We start from the raw sequence: 20561 nt of genomic DNA, 5'->3' as shown, positions 1-20561 counted from the left end.
AGCCAGCACTGCCATCCATATTTAATTCTAGCATTATAAGAATCCTACTAACAGTGAAAATCATCACATGCATAATGTTTGGAGGGTTACAGTTTGCCTGACTTTTTATGGATATTGTTTAAAAGCAAATCTGGATGAGAATAGAAAGAGAGAAACTGAGTAGGAATGAAGCACTCAGCCACAGCAGGGAATCTCAAATTATTTGGATCCCAATGGTGTTTGGACCATGTCCAAACCAAATTCTAATCATAAAAAGACTTAAGCAAATGTCTGTTTTAGAACTCTATACTCTTAATTTTTAGAATATATGTATAAATGTTCATAGGTACCTACTTAGCTTTGATGTTCTTTAATACAAGGACTGGTATCATCTAATTTATCTTCACACCAAGCATGCTGTAACTTCATAAAGAAATTAAAATGTAATATAATGAAACAAGAAATACATCTCAATATCAGCAAGCACCAATCTCTAAGAACCAAGACAAAAGTGGTAAAAAGATGTTACACAGGCTAATTTTTAACTGGTTCTTTCTTTTAAGAAATGTCTTTTAATCTTAACCTTAATTTTTCATTTTTAGTTTATTAACTTCATGTCACTGTTGCTATAAAGGTATTGACAACTTTCACTTGTAAGTGTAAATACGAGCTATTTTCGAAGTACTGAAGCAAAGAACACACCTCACGCAAATACACCTTATCTTTTGTTCTTCTGTGTTTAAAAAAAACAAAGAATGATCAAGAAACAGACTCTCAGGAGAGGTGCTCTGTCTGCATGGCAGCGCTACTCTATAATTATTCTAATTGGCTCAAGATTTCTTTATAAATGTTTCCATAGAAATCCTGGCTGTAATAGCTGCTTGCAAATCGGGTCTATTTTTGGCAACTTAGAAGTATCAGGACGTCTCTTAAACTTGTATTTGAGCATTGTACCTTTCTTTGCTTTAAGGAAAGTTAAAAACAGCTGCTGCAGATTTCTAAACAGCCAGAAGTGAATGTGACAAACAGGGAGGAAACTAAAGAAACACAGAGAACTGAGCATGAATACTACAGTCAAATCCATCAACTCCCCCTGTCCTCCACATTGTGAGTTTTACTCTCTAACATTTTCATGGCTGTTTATTTACTTCTGGGGCGATAAATAGCTAATCCACCAATGTCTGAAACATGGTCTACTGGCATCTTTACCTTTGACAGGCTATTAAAAACTATAGATTGCAACCACAGCACTCAAAAAGGAGGGAAATATCTAGCTGAAATCTAGAGGTACTTCTGCAATTAAAACTGAAGAACTTAACCATATCTAGGGAAAGCACTAATGCCGTTCACTGTGCTTGTCTTTATTTACTCATAGAAAAGTTTAGGTTGGAAAAGACCATTAAGATCGTCTAGTCCAGAAGTACTACCTTGTTCAACATCAAACCATGTCCCTACATGCTGCACTATATGTCTTTGAAATATCTCCAGGGATGGCACCTCAATCACTTCCCTGGGCAGCCTGTTCCAGTGCTTGACAACCTTTTCAGGGAATAGATTTTTTCCTAATATTCAGTTTAAACCTTCCCTGATGAAACTTGAGGCTGTTTCCTCTTGTCCTGTTCTTTGTAGCTTGGGAGAAGAGACCAACATCCACCTCACTACAACCTACTTTCAGGTAGTCATAGAGAGCAATAAGGTCTCTCCTCAGCCTCCTTTTTTCCAGGCTAAACAACCCCAGTTCTCTTAGCCACTCCTTGTAAGACTTGCACTCTAGACCCTTGACCCTTTCAGTCATCGTTTATGTATGAAACTTGTTCCAGCTTGTTTCCATTTTTTAAGCTCACAAACTGTTTGAAGCAAACGATTAACAGAAGGAGCAGAACAAGCACACATCCCACACGAGCAGTGAGCAGCGTTAGGGCGGCGGGTTGCCCTGGCCAAGGCAGAGGGTCTCAACGAGCCGTTACCAAGGCACTGCTGAGGGGAAAGGAGGACACATCGAGGACATGGGTGTTGCCTCCCTTCCAGGGATACTACCGCCGGAGCTTGTTGTCCCACCGGCTCCAGCGGGGACCAGATTCCCTAGCGGGCAAACCGACGGGCCGGGTGGTGTCCAGGGGCGGCTGGGGGCTGCCTGCCCCTCCCTGGGGGGTACCAGCCTCCGCAGTGGCCGACACGGCGCAGGTCGACTCGCCAGGCCCCGGGTGGCCCTTGCCGCTCTCCAGCGGCGGCTGCGCAGGGAGCGGGGCCGGGCGGAACGGGGCGGCGGTCGGGGGCTCCGGTGGGGTAGAGAGCCGGTCGTTCCGCGCCACCCGCCATTGCGGGACCTGCACCGTTACCTCGTAGAGGTCGAGGCTGTGGCCGCTGAAGTACGCTCGGAGCTCGGGGCTCGCGCTCGTGAGGGATGCCGTGGCGGCGATGGGCGCAGCTGCGGCGGCGGTCGCGTAGCAACGGGCCGGCGGCCTGGAGCTGCCAAGGCCCAGGCGGTCCGCGCTGTCGCCCTACGCCAGCGCCCGGCCCGGCCCCCGCAGCCGGCTGCAAACTGGCACCTCTTCGTGCTCCTCGGACAGCTGCGCGCCCATGTCCAGCCCGGCCTGCGCCCCGTGCCCACTTCAGCGAGGCGAGGAGCGGCAGAAAGGTTTTCACGCCTTGAGAGCCAGAGAGAGGAGTATCTACCCATCACTAGCCTGAGCGGTCCCGAGAGCCCTTGCAGCCATGCGAGACCAGGGTTTTGGCTTTCCACACGACCCTGATTTCTAGCCAAGCGCAGCGCTGCATGTGTTCGCAGCAGCGGCCAGTGTGTGCCACGGCAGGGCCAGCACGGGTTGAGTGTCCGAAGGGGCTTGGCATCAGGTGTGCCTTGGCATCAGGTGGCAGCCGATAAACCATGGCCCTGCGCTTGTATTTAAAGCCAACAAGCGCAGACAGCACCAGCAGGGCAAGGCTTTGGCCGGCAGACATACTCTTGAGGCAAATGTCAGCGTATGTATTTTTAATGAATTGCTCTGTTTTGTTAAAACTTAACATAGATTTTATGAGGTGGTGTGTGTGGTCTACTTAATGTCTTGATCAATAACTTAGTAGCTACACAAAAGCACATTTTTCTTTCACTCTCGGGAACATGGCTGCAACATCCTTCCCAAAACGGAGGCGTGTCTCGGCACCTGGTGCAGGGGGGTCACATACATCGTCGTACGTGGATTCGCGCTTCGTAGCACTCCGGCTGCCTGGAGACTACGGCTTGCACCGCACACGGAGCCGTCGGCTCGGCACCGCGGGAAGCCCTTCGACAGGGGAGAGCAGCGCCAAGGCTGAGCCGGGCCGGATGGGGCGGCAGCTTCCGCGAGCAGGCGGCGCGGCCAGGGGCAATGGGGGAGCGGCGGGCGGCGGCGGCGGTGGCTGTCGTGCTGGGGGCAGGCGCCTGCTACTGCCTGTGGCGGCTGGCGGCGGGCGGCCGGCGCGGGCAGCGGGCCGGGACCGGCCGGGTCCCGCCGTCAGGTGAGGCAGAGGCAGGGCGGCGAGGGGCAGGCCGCAGGGCGACGGGCGGGCCTTGCCCGGGGGAGGCGGAGGAGGCCCTCGCGCAGCCGTGAGGGAGGCCGGGGCGCTTCCGGCCGCCGCCGGGCCCTGCCCGCGCCCCTGGAGCCGCGCCGCTGGCTGCCGGCGGACTCGGAGGCGGATCCGCTCCCGGTGCCGGCGGTACTACAGTACAGTCTGGCGGCCTTCTCGCAGCCATGCGGCCTTTCTCAAGGGCTCTAGAGCATGTTTAATTTTTAGGACGCCTACTTTATTTTTTTTAAAGTCCCCTAGAGCATACGCGCTATCTGTATATTTACTTAATGGGCTGACCTGCTCTTCTGTTATGAAGTTATGTGTTCCTCCTATAATTGAAAGCTAAACGAAGTTGTTTAGACGAGGATGAGATGAGGACAAAACGTGATTTTGTCTTGCAAGCTAGTTTTTAGATTATCATAATTAACTTTGACCTCTCCTCCCACCCTTCCCCAAAACACATGGAATTATAAAGGACTGGGTAACTTTTCAAAAGTCATCTTGAGTCACCTGTGACTGGTCCAGTATTTACAGATTGGATCTTCAGGCTGTTCAGCTACCTAAACAGTTCTGCCTCCAACCTGGCGGAAAATGGTCTTTGATGGCATCTGTGTCATCCCTTCATGAAAGCCAGGTGTTCCATAACATCATCCTGACTCAGAAACAGCCTTTCTCAGTTGAATGATGCCATAATCAGCAGTGTTAACATTGTGACTGTTACTTTGTTGAAGGACCTCAGGATACTAGCAAAATATCATAATTTCTGGAAGTAATAGTCTTCAAGTAAGAAGTTTTGTTTTCCTACAGTGTCCAGACAGATTTCCACATTTCAGGGAACAGAAGGTAAAAAAAACCCAACATGTTTGGTGAATATTCCTAATAATTTTGAAGGGGAGGTTTGCTGTTGGTTAACCAAAGAGTAACATAACCTCAAACTCTTCTTACTTATTCCTTTTATTTTCTGTTTTGAAAAGAGGTAGTCGGAGGACTTGGGGGAAAAGGAGGGAAGTCTTGCTGTCGTAAAGCAGCCTTTTTGCCCAGGCTGATGGTCAAGTGCAGTCAAACTGAGAACAATGCTTCCTACAGCTGAGAGCTAAACCTCAACTTCGTAAAATATCTAAGTAGTAACTAAGTGAAATGTCTCAAACTCAAAAGTGTTTTGGTTTTAAACACTGACAGACAATGGTCCTCCAGCATCAACCCATAGCATGGATGCAGATGCCCTACAGAAACTTATTCATTTGCTCCAGGCAACAGATGATCCATTAATTCAAGAGCAAGCTTTAATTACTCTCAGCAACAGTGCTGCCTTCTCTGTAAATCAAGTAAGTATTGTTCTGTAGAAAACAACAGTGTTTCAATATCAGTCAGTATAGAAGATGATAGGTGCTGTTTTGCTGAGGAGTGACACAGGACTGAAAACTAGAACAGCTTGTGTTCTAAAATCCATGTTATGTCCATGCCTTAATTTCTGCTAGCCCAAGTAATCTACCAGCTTCACAGAATTTATCTAATCTTAACATTTGTACAACTTCAAGTCTGTACAGAGTTCTATATCTTTTAAGTGCTGTAAGTTTGTATTTTGTTGCTTACAGTTATGTAATGTTAATGAAATGATTGAATTGGAGAAGGGTTAAATCCAGTAAATCTGGAGTTTACTGAGATAACTTAAACTAGTTTTTTATCTTAACAAAGTTCTATGTCATTTCCCTCTTAGCAACTTTCCAGCTATCTAAGTCTCTCTGAGTGAACTGGAGGTATGATGCAGAAAAACCTTTGAGCTGGATGCAGATTTTTCATGCCTTTGTAAAAGTTTAACCTCCAGGGGTTTTTTTTCTTTTTTGTTTTTCCTTTTTATAATGGTACTTATGACAGCTGTCTAATCTGCCTTTCAAAACTGTCTTCTTTATAGAAATCTCTCAGAATAGCACGTAACTGAATCCCCAGGCCCACAGGCCTATTTTTCCTTTTCTTGAAAACAGTACGTGTTTTTTTCAGTGATGGTTAGAGTCTAAGTGAGAAAGATTAAAAAAAACCAACCTCAAGTGAAATGGAAAAAAAAGACAGTTTTAGAACTTGTACTCATAAAGCTGCATCTTGAAATCCTGTTCTGTTCAGTCAGGACTTCTGGGTACTGACCTGTCTGAGCTGTTCTATAAAGTCATTATATATGTGACTTTATTCTATAAAGTCACTATGAAGTCAGATTATAATCTAAATCACTTAAATGTGTTTTGAAGGTTGGATTTTAATAGTTAAGATGTTTATCATTGTCAAACATAAGCAGGACTACTCTTAATTTCAGTGAAAGCAATAAAGCAGTACCTGCTAATACACTCTCTTTAAACAGAGTAGCCTGGTCTGGAAGTCTTCATTCACATTTGCATTAAAGTGGAAACTTCTTATTAAATATCTGCTTCATATTCCAGGATATAATCCGAAATTTGGATGGCCTTTCTGTCATTGGAGGGATGCTCTCTGACTGTGTTCCCAGAGTTACAGAAAAAGCACTAAATGCACTTAATAATTTGAGTATGAATATTAAAAATCAAGAAGAGATACAGGTAAGTTTCTTAAAGGGAAAAATCAAAGTAATTGAGACACGGGAGATAGTACAGGGCTTTCAGCATGTTTGTTAAATACAAGCTAGGATGCTGAAATGTTTTGATCTTTGACATATGAGTCAGCAGATGAGGATTATGCGTGTGTCCCAAGGCCAAAAGGATAACTTAAAAATGCATTGCATCACTGGCACTTGCTTATTTTAAAAGACAGAAATAGAAGCAGATTGTGTTCAGCTTTCACCAAATGCTATTAGATGGACTGGGCTGGTAAGTTTATAATAAAATTCTGTGAGGCAAGGTGATTTCCAGATAGGTCTGGAACATCAGCAGTGGTTGTTTAATAGGATGGATCACTGACTGAACTTAGCACAACTCCTTAGGCAAGAGAGAAGAAAACAGCAATTGATCTGGGTTCCTCTGAGACCAGTTTTTTGAGAGGGATACTGTCATCAAATCCCACTGAGAAATACAGTAGATGCTAGGGATGTGAATAAAACAACCATCAAAAAAGCCTCTACTTTTTCTATGATTAATCAATAGATCAAGAAGTGTCCAAGCAGTGACCTGACACAGATTTGATGGTTTTTACTAGTTGTTTCCTTAGCTGGATAAAAAGGCAGTTTGACTGTCTGTGGAACTTTGCAGCACCTTTAGTGATGAGCAGCTGGTTTTTTTTAAAAGTAGTGCCTGCCACTGGCAAATATTTATTGAGGCACGTAGGTGGAAAGCAACTCCTTTGGTAAAGACAAAGTAACCTTTTCTTAGTTAGGACTCCAAGGTTTGTTGTATACTGTCCTGCAGAAGAAAATCTGGTAAATAATTGTTGTTAATGTCAGTTGTCACTGTACACCAGGGAATGGGCCACACAGTTGGAAGAAAGAATTTAGTTCCAAGACTTGTCCTTGGCTTGTTCTCAGTGTTTAAGATGTTAGTTGCTGTGATTTTTTTTTTTTTAATGACTTCTGAAAGCAGCTGTGTCACTTCTGAGCTACAGTCAAAGCAGTTTAGATTTTCAGAGCAATTTGTGCTTCAGGCAGGTTAGTGAGTTCTGGAACATCTGCTTCTATTATGCCAATAGAATGTTTCAAAACAAAACAGAAAAGTACTTGTTCCCAAGAACCTTGATGAGGTTATGTGTTCAGCCAGCAGTGTTCAAGAGGTATTTATGCTACTGTAGCTGGGCTCCTGATACTACAAAATCTGCTTGTCTCAAAAAATGTGTTCTCTTGTTATCTCCTTCTCTTTTTCCCCAGGCATATATTACACAAGTTTGTAGGAACGTTGAGTCAGCTCCCCTGAACTCTGATCTGCAGCTAGCTGGACTCAGGTTGTTGACAAATATGTCTGTTACCAATGACTACCACCATAAGATGATAAACTCCATTCCGTGCTTTCTTTGTTTGCTTTCAGAAGGAACTGAAAGGACACAGGTACAGGGTAGTGTCTTGTTACAAACCACTTATGAAGCTTGCCTACTTTGTACTGTTTTTGTAAAATGGTTTAGACTGTGCTTGGAAAATCTATTATAAACTAATGATAGGAGATAGTACATAGCATCTGTAAAATACAGATCTGTATTACTTTCTCAATGTAAATTCAGAAAGAGGGGAGGAGGGAAATCTTGAGAGTGGAACCATTGGGCTAGAGCTGAACCAAAGAGTGCTGTGTGCATTGCTATTGTCCTATGCCTTTGCTATAGCAACTCCAGGATTCTCTTCTGCTCACTAAACATTGCTCCTGCATCACAGAGCAAGGAGAATCTGCACAAGAAAGGCTTCGCTGATGCATGAATCCTTCTAGCAAAACATGTCTAGCAGGGATAACCTAAGTTATGGATTTCTGTCCCTTACGCTTCTTACATCTCTTCCAACACTAGTGACTGCAGTGGGAAAGTGTGCTTATTTGTGAATGTAATACTGAAAAAAGAGAGAAAAGCTTCAAATAGGCACCAAATTCAGTGTTTATTCCAGATGTCACAGTACTATCAATATCAAGTTACTCAGTTGCTCCATGAGATCAAAAACCACTTTCCAAACCACAATTTCCAGTAAAGTTAGCAGACCTGTTTGACTTAAATACAGTAAGGAGCACTGGGCCTTTTCCTAGTGTTCAGTTAAAAGATGACATGGTCCAGGAAAGTGCAAAAGTGTGTTTGTGTATGCTTCTGATTATATTTTAAATACAGGACTTAACCATCCTCTGTATTTTAAAAATATTCTGTCTTTTGCCTTCTGTGAATTAAACATCAACATAAGGAAAGATCTGTATATAAGTCAAAATGAATTTGCTTCTAAAACATTTATACTGAGCACATATGTGCTCGTGACTCCATAAACTGTTTTCTCCTACACCAAAGGCTGGATTTAGACTCAAGACATTAGCTTGTCCATACTGGCTTTTCCTTTCCAAGTCAGCACCAACATTATTGATGCTTGTTATTGCTCCACTTACTGGTTTTGGAGCTTGCAGTGAACTATATTCCTCATTTCAGATTCAAGTTTTGAAAGTACTTGTGAACTTATCTGCAAACCCAGCCATGACAAGACATCTTCTCAGGGCTCAAGTAAGGTTCTTGCTCTTTCTTTATATTTATACATGTGAATGAGTGCAGATATGTGCATGCATTAGAATTTTAATATATTAGAAGTATATATGCAACTCCAGAATAAACCATGGGCAGTACCTTGTTAAAGTGAGTAGCTAGAAGTGTACATTCTTTCACAGAGTAGTGAAATAATATGGGTACTGTGCTTGCAGAGGGAGCTGATGCTGAAGAGCAGCTCTGCAGAGAGAGACCTGGGAGTCCTGATTGATAATAAGCTAAATATGAGCCAGCAATGTGCCCGCGTGGCCAAGAAGGCCAATGGCATCCTGGGATGCATCAAGAAGAGTGTGGCCAGCAGGTCAAGGGAGGTTCTGCTCCCTCTCTACTCTGCCCTGGTGAGGCCTCGTCTGGAGTACTGTGTCCAGTTCTGGGCTCCTCAGCTCAAGAGGGACAGGGAAGTGCTGGAGAGCGTCCAGTGCAGGGCCACCAAGATGATCAGGGGACTGGAGCATCTTTCATATGAGGAAAGGCTGCGGGAACTGGGGCTGTTTAGTCTGGAGAAAAGGAGACTGAGGGGGAATCTTATTAATATTTACAGATATCTAAATTGTGGGTGTCAGGAGGTTGGGACATCCATTTTTTTCTATACTAGCTAGCAACAGGACAAGGGGTAATGGGATGAAGCTGGAACACAAAAAATTCCATTTAAACATAAGAAAAAACTATTTCACTGTGAGGGTGATGGAGCCCTGGCACAGGCTGCCCAGAGGGGTTGTGGAGTCTCCTTCCTTGGAGGTCTTCAAGACCCACCTGGACATGTTCCTATGCAACCTGATCTAGGTGACCCTGGACTTGGAGGCACTTGGTCATGCTTCCTGTGTACCATGACAAATAATCACTGACAATTTGCAGAAGGCTTCACCACCAAAGGAGTAGTACCTTTTGTATGTAATATCTTTAAACCTCATTTCCTGAGATACAGTCAGTATATAGACTGAAGACTGGGTACAAACATGAAATACAGCCAGTACTATAAATGATCCTTCTCAGTGGCTTGTCGATACAACCAGCTTTTCATTATTAAAACAAGATTAGGGTAGCTACATATTCGGTTGCCTGCTAAAAGTGATTCTTTTACTCATTTATCAGATGTGCCAACATAAAGACATTCAGAGCACTGCAGAGGGCAAAAGCAACATTGAGCAGGAAAGCAGGCCCTCTCTCCCAAATGGGAATTTTCCAAATAGCCATAATTTGGAGATGGAAAGTACAAAGCATTTAGTAGCCTCTGGGCCACGAGCCAGTCTTTTTGAAAGAAGAAATGTGCATGCTGGGCAAGATTCTGGCATGCTTTCACAGCATATGGAGGTCTGGTATTTCATTGGGTTTCTGGATTAGATGATTTAGGTGCCTATTTTTCTTTAAAGTTCAATTTAGTTATGTGTACTTACTGCTGGTGATGAAGTATGGGTTGTTTCCTGACTATCCTAGGTGCCATCGTTGCTGTTACTTTTTGACAACTGTATAAACAGAGATATTCTGCTCAGAGCCCTGGTGTTTGCAGCAAACTTGAAAAAGAACATGAACAATGAAGATGGCACCACGATTCAGGACCAATACAGTGAAGATTCAGTTTTCTTTACACTCTGCAGGGACTCTACCCCATTTGCTCAGAAATTGGCATCTCTGTTGCATCACCCTGATACAGAGGTGAAAGAGCAAGTTGTGAGAATATTAACACAATAGTAACTTATTTTTAAAAAAACTAGACTGACCTGATGAAAATATCCAGTCTGAGGAATGCTGTACTACAAAACCCACAGCAAGTGAACTGTAAAGCAACCCCCCAAATACTGCCGTATTGGACAGAAATCAGGTACTACAAAGAATGCAATGTATTTAATACAAAGAGTCTAATGGATTGTTTTTTTCAGAGCAAAATAAAAGCAATAACTTCATTAGTACTGAGAAACCACCGTACAGCTGGTAAGTGTACACAAAGGAGGAATAGTTTAAAACACAGAAACTTTCATATGTACAGTGAACACTTTAAATGGACGAATAAAGTGAATTGAAATATTCTCAGTGTCATCATGAATTGTTGTTGCCTTAAATATTTACAGCTGTTGAGCAAACACCTCTATTAGAATAGTGCATTAAAGATCAAACTAGCATTGGCTTCCTACAGAATTAATATTTTCCATGAAAACTACATATTAAAGTTACTCAGCCCATGTTTTTTTCACCTTAGCTGCACACAATATGTTCCAAAGCTGCATTCTGAGATGCTTAGCATATCCATTCCATTTAGCCAAAGTGCAGTGCAGCTGACCACAACCAATTGTCACTTTAAGGAAAGCATACATATTTTTCAAAATATTTTGAGTCAAAGATTATCTGCAATTGCAATTCAACATTCTCATCGTGATAAAAATGCCTACAAGAGCCGTAAGTATCACACAGTTTTACAAAAGCTTCTCCCCTCGAGCCTTCTTTCCTGGGTGAGCTTTATTCCTTTTTCTCTGCAACTGGAACATCATCAGAGTAAGTGCTTCTGTTGAGGTAGCCCCTATAAAGTTTTAGACAGCAATCCAGCTTTAATTTAAAATGAAGTAGAACACACAAAACCATCATTGTAAAAGGACCTAAAGGAAGTTTCACTGATGGACATACAATGAAAAATGAACATACGTGAAAAGACTTCATACTCAACCAAGACTGCTCAAACTTCCTGAACACATCACAAAAGTGTCAGATGTAAAGGCCAGAAAACAGGTTTTGTACCGTGTACCATTTTTAAGAGAGCTTTATTACCTAAACTGCTACCAGCCAGTTTATCTAAGTTATTATACCCACTCTGCTCTTAATGAGCATCTCTCCAATTTAGTAGATATTTTCATTATTTTCAGTAGGTGACTTTGCAAATAGCTAAAACTGCAAGAAAGATGTGACCTTGAAAATACAACATATCTATGCCCTGATCAATACAGGGGTAAAGCTACACATATCTAATTTATCTGCATAGGTAGTTTTACCTCATCAGGAATACAGCGAGGGTAGAAATAGGAGTTGGCATGATTCCCAGTCGGAACCCTGGCAATGGCTGCATTAACACTCTTCTTCCCTTTGTCCTTCCCACTGCACCCAAAACATTGTTCATTTTGTAATAAGTTGCATTACAGTCACTTAATGCTTTGATATATTTTTGTATATTTATGGGGTTTTTTCCCTTCTGTATAAAACAGAGAAAAATAAGGGCTAGGCCAGACAGCAAAATTTACCAATCCCACCTTTCTCTTCTGACAAGAGCTGAGTCTGTTCTAGGTATATGTGATATACACGTTTTTCTTCAGCTCAGCAACAGAGATGTCTAGGTGTCCCTCTCCATGTTCTCCAACCTAAAAATAAGTTTTCAATATATCATCTTTTTACCCTTTGCTTTGATAGCTGACAGAAATAAATGACCATTGTTCTCCTTTCTAAAAATACATGAAAGCCTGTTACAGTATTTTTTCAGTTGTCTTTTCCTGTTCTAGAAAGACCTACTTTAAACACTTTCTTCATAAAACAATGCTGTTGAGATGTTTTGAAATGGCACAAGACTCTCCAAAGTGTCTTCATGTGAGTGTGCCATTTTCTTTATCCCCCACTCTGGATGGAATCTTATCAGCACCAAACGAAGCATAAGTCACTTGATACAAATTCTGTGAATTAATGGATCCAAAACAACCCATGTGCCATGACTGGTATTTAGTGAGCACTTCTCTGCTATGTGGCTGCTTATCTTGGTGTTTTGTGGTTTATTTTAATTCTTTTTTTTGAAAGTACACAATTTTACAGAATAGTCTACAGATGATTTTAAAAACAACAAAAAAAACCCCCACCCCAACAATTTCAGTTTTAACCATGTCCTTCAAAGTCCTCAAAACATTCTGCAGCTTGGTGTCCTCCACATGTAATATGCATTTTATATTCTTCAAATCATTATTGAAGCTATTGTGTAAATATAAGGCCTGATAGAGGCCTGCATCTGAAATACCCTCCCAAGATCAACACAGAATGACTGTGGGGAGTTTTAAATTAGGTTTGAACAAATTCTGGTGAATACATCTAGACTGTCTAGAATTACTTCTTTAAAAAAAAAAAAGTCTTGATGTTGCTCAACTATGAATCCCACCAAAGGAATATAAGGTACTTTTCCTTACATGTAAGTGCAATCCTCTGTTCCAGAACTCTTCCTCAGCATCAGCTTGGGCTAACTGATCTTTGCCTCTTTGTGCTGTTCTTTGTTGGTATTAAGATTTGTGAGACTTTAGACTCCTCGATATAGACTTCTAAAAGATAACTGCCAACTGCTAAAAGATTACTTCTGTTTGCTCCTAGCATGAAATCTCATTAACCGGTTTTAATTAGTTGCCAGAAGTTCATGTCTCGAAATTGCAGGGAAATAATGTGTCTTTTTATCTTCATGGAGTGTGAACATAAAATGTAACGCACAGCAAGAGCAAACTAAAAAAATACACCTATCCCATACACCACACCAAATCGTGAACAACAAAAACCAGATTTGCCAATGAATTATGAAGGAGAATAACAACCCTTTTTATTGGCATCAGTAGGCTTTAATTTTGTAGATTAGCATGGCAGTTTGATACAGATATATTTAGCCAAGTCTCACAATACTGAACAATGTTGTAATCTCTCGTTCAACTTTAAAATTATAGGGAAGCTATAAGAAAAAGTAGTACCACAGCCCTTGCTTTAAACTTTTCACTTTAAACAGTACTTAGTAACAGGCTGAGTCAATGTAAAGACAAATGCCATTAAGGGATTCTTCCATTTCATGTTCTGCCTTTAACAATAAAGTTATTTTAGACACATTCAGGCGCAACTCTAAAACACTGACAAAACAATGCAAGTGTGCAGATACTCTGGCCAGCAGTAAGTTTTACACATCAATGATGCAATATTAAATTCTTTTTCTATTTAAAAGGCACATTGCTTTAGATCATTGTAAAATTCAGCTTTTGTGGTTTGTCAATATATGAAAATGTAGAAGCAGTCAGTAAAATAATTCTTTTACTGTGCTTGTGCTTTAACAACTCAGCTGTATTGGAAGACTCCACCCCACAAGACATACGGTGAAGCTATCGAGGTACAGGGCATAGCCTGAAGATTAATGACGAACAAGTGGGAGATGACATTCTAACAATGGCTAATTCAAATTAGCCATTAATTCTAAGATTATGTCTTGCACTGAGGTTATTATTGCTGCTGCAGGCAAGAAGAGCTTTAAAAAAAACCCAGTAATTTATAAGTGCTGTACATAAAAGTTGAAACTGCAAGTTATTCCCAGACAATACTTTATATATTAACCATTTCTGAGATCACATTTCAAAATTTATAGACAATGTAACTAGTAAAATTTATCATGAAATCAGTGTGCAAGTTTTAGTTCTGAAACTGACAAACCTAAAATTCCAATTCACCCCAAAATATCTACTTTGTGAGTATATCATATTAATACTTGCATGATTAATTGTTAGTTCAAATCAAACAGGGTTTAGAAGGAACTGCTACTCTTTCATTATTCAAATCCATCATTTGTACTCAAGTCCCGTGATTCTCCATGGTTTAAGACAAAGAAGTCATCTTTTTTCAAGCCATATCTTTCCAGAGCTTCATTCAATTTAACTGGAGGATCCAAGTAATACTGGAAAAATAAGAATAATATGAGGGAAAAGGTACTACTGCAGTATTTGGGGAAAAAAAAATAATCACTGCTCTAACCAAAAAATGGTTTACATTTTAAACATTGTCTAAGAAAAGAGCAGGGGTGAATAGCATCATATTAAAATGTTTGGTTTCATTTCCAGTTTCTAAAGTATAAGAATGCTGATTTACAGTGGTCGGGTAACTGAGAAGGCACAACCTCTCATCTAAAATTCATTCATCTTCAGTGTCCTGAGCAGGCTGCCCTGAAGGCAGTAACACAACTTTCTCAACTTTACTGCTCAAAACCCAGTGCCATTTCATTGAGGTCCCCCAGAAATCACTTCATTGTACTCATTGCATGGCATAATCAGGGAGAAGTCATCTTTTTTTTGTACTTCTAAATAGCCAGCAGCATTTGTGCCATGAGCACTAGTGACACAGCTTATTGGAAGCATCCAATAAGATGGATAGAAAATGTTATATCCACGTTAAAGAGAACACAACCTATCAGGTGAACACAGCTAACAGCAGCAGGGCTGAGTTATAGTGGCACAACTGATGCAAAGACAAAGTTGAAAAACCAGACAAGGCATATCAAAGTAGATGTAGATACTTCCCTCTCACTGTATTTTGAGTGACTGTGAACATACCTGGCTAACCTCCTTATTAGAACTGGGGACTTGGAGGGGCAGGGGGAGAGGAGGAATAAAAAGATTTTTAAAAAAATCAGCTAGTCAGAATAATTCTGTATCTCATATTCTGGCTCTTATGTATCTATGAACCAAGTATTAAAAATACTATTCCATTTATTTACTAGAGACATGTAATTAATAAATACTGTACTGACCTACAGACATGCAATTCTTACTGTCAAGTGATGCATTGCTGAGTTTACTTTTATTATTGCATCCATGTCCCCACCTTTCATGTTCCTCAGTTTCCAAGACATCAGAAATGCTCCACATTTGTTTGGATAACTGTACTTTCAAATTAATCTTAGCTACAGAAGTATTTTATGTAATTGGTTAGGAAAAGCTGAGCATTGTTTTGAACTGCAGTATGCGGAATAACACTCCATGTGCAAAGTTAACATTTTAGGGATGTATTTACAGATAGCAAAAGCAAAGCTTCATTAAGGACTGTGTACTCAGGAAAGCCAAACTCAAGTACAGCACTGAAATTTACCTCATTTGCTAAAGCGAAGGTCCCCCAGTGAATTGCTACAGACTTCTTTGCTTGAACATCAATATGGATTCTTACTGCTTCTTCAGGATCCACATGCTGGTATTTCATAAACCACCTATCAAAAGACAAAATAATTCTTTTTAGTGTCACCCAGTTTAGTGCAAGATTTCTTCTTTACTTTTATTGGGTAATAAAAGGCATGAAGGCCATAGACTTAAATCCATGTGGGTAAAAATGTCATGCCAGCAGCACACACCAAAAAACATGTGCTCCAGAAGACAGTCTAAGAGAATTATAGAATGGTAGGGGTTGGAAGGGACCTTTAGAGATCATCTAGTCCAACCCCCCTGCAGAAGCAGGGTCACCTAGATCAGGTTGCATAGGAACATGTCCAGGTGGGTCTTGAAGACCTCCAAGGAAGGAGATCCCACAACCCCTCTGGGCAGCCTGTGCCAGGGCTCCCTCACCCTCACAGTGAAATAGTCTTTTTTTTTTTATATTTAAGTGTAACTTTTTGTGTTCCAGCTTCATCCCATTACCCCTTGTCCTGTTGCTAGCTATTATAGAAAAAAGGGATGTCCCAACCTCCTGACACACTTATAAATGTTAATAAGATCTCCCCTCAATCTCCTCCAGACTAAACAGCCCCAGTTCCCGCAGCCTTTCCTCATATGAAAGATGTTCCAGAATGGTGGTAAAGCAGGAGACAGAACCTTGCAATTGTTGAAAGATATCAGATTTTTATCACCTTACTCTGCCATTTTCCTTTCCTGGCCTATACATGCTTTGCTTCCTGCATTAGATCAGCAATAATATCTAGAAGTTTAGACTCATAAGTAGGATACAAATCCCTAAATAAACAATCTTTCACACACTAAAGGATTCATCTTTATCTCCAGATAAGCTGCAAAAACAGCACAAAGACTGAAGCAGGAGAAAAATGCATCAAATTTCATGCATCTAAACAGGCTGGATTAAATGATGCTATTTCAGAAAAAAAAGCCACAATGTAATTACAGATTTTTACTCAACATTTTTCATGGAAGGAAGTCAACTGATTCATCCTTACCATGCTTAACACAAAAGGAAAGGCTCTCCAAGAGCAACACAAATGCACAGGCAAGCATCCTAAACATTTCATCTGCATCTTGCTTTGCCTGTTTTTTTATTGTCATTGAGCAATGTCCTTTTGCCTCAATAACTTCCTTCTTTTGCCTCTATATTCTATTGCATATTCTCAATTCAGTATATCTACACTTTTCCCTTCTGGATGTTGTTTTCTTTTTTGTCATTAGTATATCATTTATTTCTTTTGATCAAAGTTTGATTTTCGTACCTTGGCTCATAAGCTCCAATGGGGATGGCTGCAAGATCAAAAGGTCCAAACCTTTTACCTATCTGTTCAAAAGCAACACAATATCCAGTGTCTCCTGAAAAGAAAAACCTATTCCAAGGTCCCAAGACAGACCAGCTGCCCCAAAGAACCTTGTTGTCATCCGTCGCTGTCCTTTTGCACCAATGTTGAGAAGGGGTGAAGACAAACGTTACTGCATCGTGACCAGGGACGCAGTTCTCTTCCCACCAATCCAGTTCAATCACATTCTCACAGCCGCATCTCTGCATCCAGTCCAAGAGCCCCAGAGGCACAAACCAGCGCAGCTCGCTCCCAAAGCGTGCATTTAAACTCATCACGCTGTTGTAGTCCAAGTGATCGTAATGAGTGTGGCTGATCATGACTGCATCTATTTTGGGGAGCTGCTCTACTGTGCACGGAGGTCCTCGGAAGCGCTTGGGGCCCACCAGCTGGGTAGGGGAAGCTCGCTGGCTAAAGATTGGGTCAGTAAGAAATATAAGTTCATCCATTTCCACCATCACCGAGGCATGTCCCAGCCACGTGACTCGCATACCAGTTCCTGTCTTCCCAGCAAGTTCAGGCTTTTGAACAAAGTAAGGTTTTAACACTGGAAGCTCTTTGTCAAGTTCCTAGCAAAAAAGAACACAATATGCATAAGAGATTTGAGACTGTGCTTGGCCATGCAACAAAAACTGCACACAAGGCACAAATCACCACAGGCAATACTTGTGCTTTGTATTTTTAGGCAGAGAATTGCAACACAAAACAGATGCCTTTTAAATTACCACTTTCCCAGCTACTTACTCCAAACTTCCTCTTAGATTTTTGTAAACTTTCACTTCTCTGCCAGGAGAGAAGAGACAGGTCAAGAGTATCCCATCAGGACAGGAGGCCTACTAATACAGAGTCTGAAAGCACTGCAAGACACTAAGAGCATCCTGGGAAATACATTGTAATCAGTTCTCCTTCCCCAATCCAGAAAAGAAATTATATACACAAACATACACTGTTCTGTAATAAATACTCAAGTTTAGCTTGTACAACTAAATGATGTATCCACCAAATCCTAGCACAAATAAGTCACAAACCCCCAGATGAAAGAGAATGCTCTCTTCTCATGATGTTTTAGTAAAGCCTTCAAGGTAATTAAAGTTTAATTATTACTGAATAAATCACTATACCAATCTCACTGTATATTCAGGATGCATTCCCATAAATGACTTCAACCTAAATTCATACTCCTGTGTAACAAAGTTATAGAAACCTCTTCCCACCTCCCGTCTTCTTCCACCATGAATTTATGCAGTCCTCACTCAAGTCTGGCAGGTCAGAGAACTAATGCAGCTGAATATTTATCCAGAGGAGGAAAACAGACACTTTCAGCTTGATTGGCTTCCAAATCTGATGCTGTGTAGCCTCAAGTTGGCACAAAGGAGGCCATAGCAGTACATTATCTACTGAAACCACCACTATTCTCTCATTTTGAAGTGGTATTACATTTTTCACTGCATTCTGGTTGAGATGCTTATGCAGAAGTTTTATTTGCAATAAATAATATTTTTTCTATTGAAACAAACAAACAAACAAACAAAGTCTTATCAGAGTTCCTGACCACCTCCAGTTCTGCTGCAACATGGCTAAGGCTCTCCTCCCAAACAGTTCTGGTTTGAACTCCTCATATCACATTAGAAAAATTTTCCTGTGTCAGACAGCTTCTACAGACTCCTGATGCTCTTCTCCCCCTGGTAATCATTGATGTCCCAGCACTTCTAGTTCATAATCAAGTTCTCCCTGCAGTGGTTGCTGCTCTCATTCTCTAGGTCTAGGATAGTAGATGAGCTCTATCAGTGAGTTTACACAGAGCTGACCTCCTGCTCCCTTAGAAGTCCCATTGGTGCTGTAACAGTTGAAAAGTCTAGGATTTCCCCTGCTAAAACAGTCCTGACAGCTTCAGGGAAGTTACTTTCTCTGCAATATTTTATTGATTTGGAAGGCATACTTTGGGAAAAAACAAAACACACACATCTCCACTCTCTTGCAGTTCTACTGGAAATAATAAAATATTTATGAAATTGCATTTTCTGACAGCTAATGGACAAGACATGTCTACTGAAAAACTTTCATTATGGTCTCCAGAATGAGAAATAAATAACTTACTGTAAATCTGAATATAAGGTTTGCATAATACATCATTTGATTCATCCAAGAATAAACAATCTATGAGTATGAGACTGAGACAAACTGCTGCTGCTCCAAGAAAGAGGCATCGTGTTCTCATCTCTATTTAATTCTAAGTACATGGGAACGACACTGGCAGCAGAACTCTGAACCATAGTGTGTTGTACTGGGACACTTCAATTAAAAAAAAAAAAAAGGAGGTGGGGGGGAAGATCCACAAAAGTAACACAATACTCAAAAATGGAAATTGAGACAACCCACCAAATTACATGTGGTCAAGTCAACAAATTGGATTCTATCAAAGCAATTAAACTCAGACACAGAATTTAATAATTAGTTGTCATAATGCAATTTCGGTTAGTAACTACATCTTAAAAGATGTAAATGTTCAAGTAGCTGTTTTTAGAGGTAGACCACAAATTATTCCAAGAAAAACAACACAATTAAGTTACATATTAAAAAAAAAAAATGAAGCTTCTACCTGTGGTTGTCTGTTCATAGAATCATAGAATGACAGGGGTTGGAAGGGACCTTTAGAGATCATCTAGTCCAACCCCCCTACAGAAGCAGGTTCACCTAGGTCAGGTTGCATAGGAATGTGTCTAGGCAGATCTTGAAGACCTCCAAGGAAGGAGACTCCACAACCCCTCTGGGCAGCCTGTGCCAGGGCTCCCTCACTCTCACAGTGAAATATTTTTTTCTTATATTTAAGTGTAACTTTTTCTGTTCCAGCTTCATCCCATTACCTCTTGTCCTGTTGCTAGCTACCACAGAAAAAAGGGATGCCCCAACCTCCTGACACCCACCATTTAGATATCTGTAAATATTAATAAGATTCCCCCTCAGTCTCCTTTTCTCCAGCCTAAACAGCCCCAGTTTCTCCAGCCTTTCCTTGTATGAAAAATGTTCCAGTCCCCTGATCATCTTGGTGGCCCTGTGCTGGACTCTCTCCAAAAGTTCTCAGTCCCTCTTGAGCTGAGGAGCCCAGAACTGGACACAGTACTCCAGATGAAGCCTCACCAGGGCAGAGTAGAGGGGGATCCACTTTATTTTTCCTGACATTTGACAAGCTAGTTTTTTAAATTAGCATTGTGCAATATTCATAAACAACACTAAATGGATGAAAGTCTGGCTAATTGGCAGATATGAACAACTTCCTAACTGGTCTTCCAACATATTGTGATAGCTTTGGCTGGGATAGAGTTAATTTTGTTCCTGTGGTGCTGTTTTGGATTTGTGCTGAAAATGAGGTAGGTACCAGGCTGCTGTTTTAGCTATTGCCGAGTTGTGCTTACAAAGCATCCAAGTCAGGAGCCTGAAGGCGCACAAGGAATTGAGACGGGACCCAGCCGGGACAGCTGACCCCAACTCACCAGCAGGATATGCCATACAGTATGAAGTCACGCTCAGCAATAAAAGCTGTAGGAGTGAGGGGCATTTGGAGTTGTGGTGTGTGTCTGTCTCCCCTAGTAACAGTGACATATGCTTGCTG

At 41.3% G+C, this 20561-nt stretch overlaps 3 protein-coding genes across 7 annotated transcripts in view; 1 reads left to right on the top strand and 2 right to left on the bottom strand.

Moving 5' to 3' along the window:
* Positions 1–2384, bottom strand: part of FBXL13 (F-box and leucine rich repeat protein 13) — an 87104-nt gene extending 84720 nt beyond the window's left edge. Inside the window, 1 exon segment of the mRNA XM_062020297.1 lies at positions 2319–2384. The gene's annotated coding sequence lies outside the window, so the exon portion shown is untranslated.
* A 963-nt stretch (positions 2385–3347) lies between these two features.
* On the top strand, positions 3348–10705 carry ARMC10 (armadillo repeat containing 10). 3 transcript variants are annotated; one of them, XM_062019385.1, is made up of 7 exons: positions 3348–3477; positions 4708–4853; positions 5958–6092; positions 7346–7522; positions 8584–8655; positions 8850–9032; positions 10129–10705. In XM_062019385.1, exons 1-7 carry the CDS (start codon positions 3348–3350, stop codon positions 10381–10383), a joined length of 1098 nt encoding a protein of 365 aa, XP_061875369.1. In that variant the 3' UTR covers positions 10384–10705. The 3 variants fall into 3 exon arrangements, with proteins under 3 accessions (XP_061875369.1, XP_061875387.1, XP_061875377.1); XM_062019393.1 differs by lacking the exon at positions 3348–3477 and adding an exon at positions 4141–4371; XM_062019403.1 differs by lacking the exon at positions 8850–9032.
* Positions 10308–20561, bottom strand: part of NAPEPLD (N-acyl phosphatidylethanolamine phospholipase D) — a 32394-nt gene continuing 22140 nt past the window's right edge. Inside the window, exons 3-6 of one of the 3 annotated variants that reach the window (XR_009820925.1) lie at positions 16874–17520; positions 15538–15652; positions 11928–14350; positions 10310–11206 (exon numbers count right to left, since the gene is read on the bottom strand). Coding sequence is in view for 2 of the 3 variants with exons in the window: in XM_062019367.1 (XP_061875351.1) it covers positions 14225–14350; positions 15538–15652; positions 16874–17520 (888 nt within the window). In the remaining variant the exon portion in view is untranslated. Of the gene's footprint in view, positions 14351–15537; positions 15653–16873; positions 17521–20561 lie in introns of all 3 variants that reach the window. The other 2 variants (XM_062019367.1, XM_062019376.1) reach the window with 2 other exon arrangements.

Source organism: Colius striatus, chromosome 1 (genome assembly GCF_028858725.1).
Source record: "Colius striatus isolate bColStr4 chromosome 1, bColStr4.1.hap1, whole genome shotgun sequence".
NCBI lineage: Eukaryota > Metazoa > Chordata > Aves > Coliiformes > Coliidae > Colius > Colius striatus.
The sequence above is the reverse complement of the archived record's forward strand: the minus strand, read 5'-3'. Positions and strand labels throughout refer to the sequence as shown.

Bases quoted from the DNA above. Each gene is read 5' to 3' on its own strand.
- ARMC10 (XM_062019385.1), top strand. From the start codon at position 3,348: ATGGGGGAGCGGCGGGCGGCGGCGGCGGTGGCTGTCGTGCTGGGGGCA. The intron at 7,523-8,583 runs GTACAGGGTAGT...TCCTCATTTCAG, and splicing joins AAGGAACTGAAAGGACACAG to ATTCAAGTTTTGAAAGTACT. The intron at 8,656-8,849 runs GTAAGGTTCTTG...CTGTGCTTGCAG, and splicing joins GACATCTTCTCAGGGCTCAA to AGGGAGCTGATGCTGAAGAG.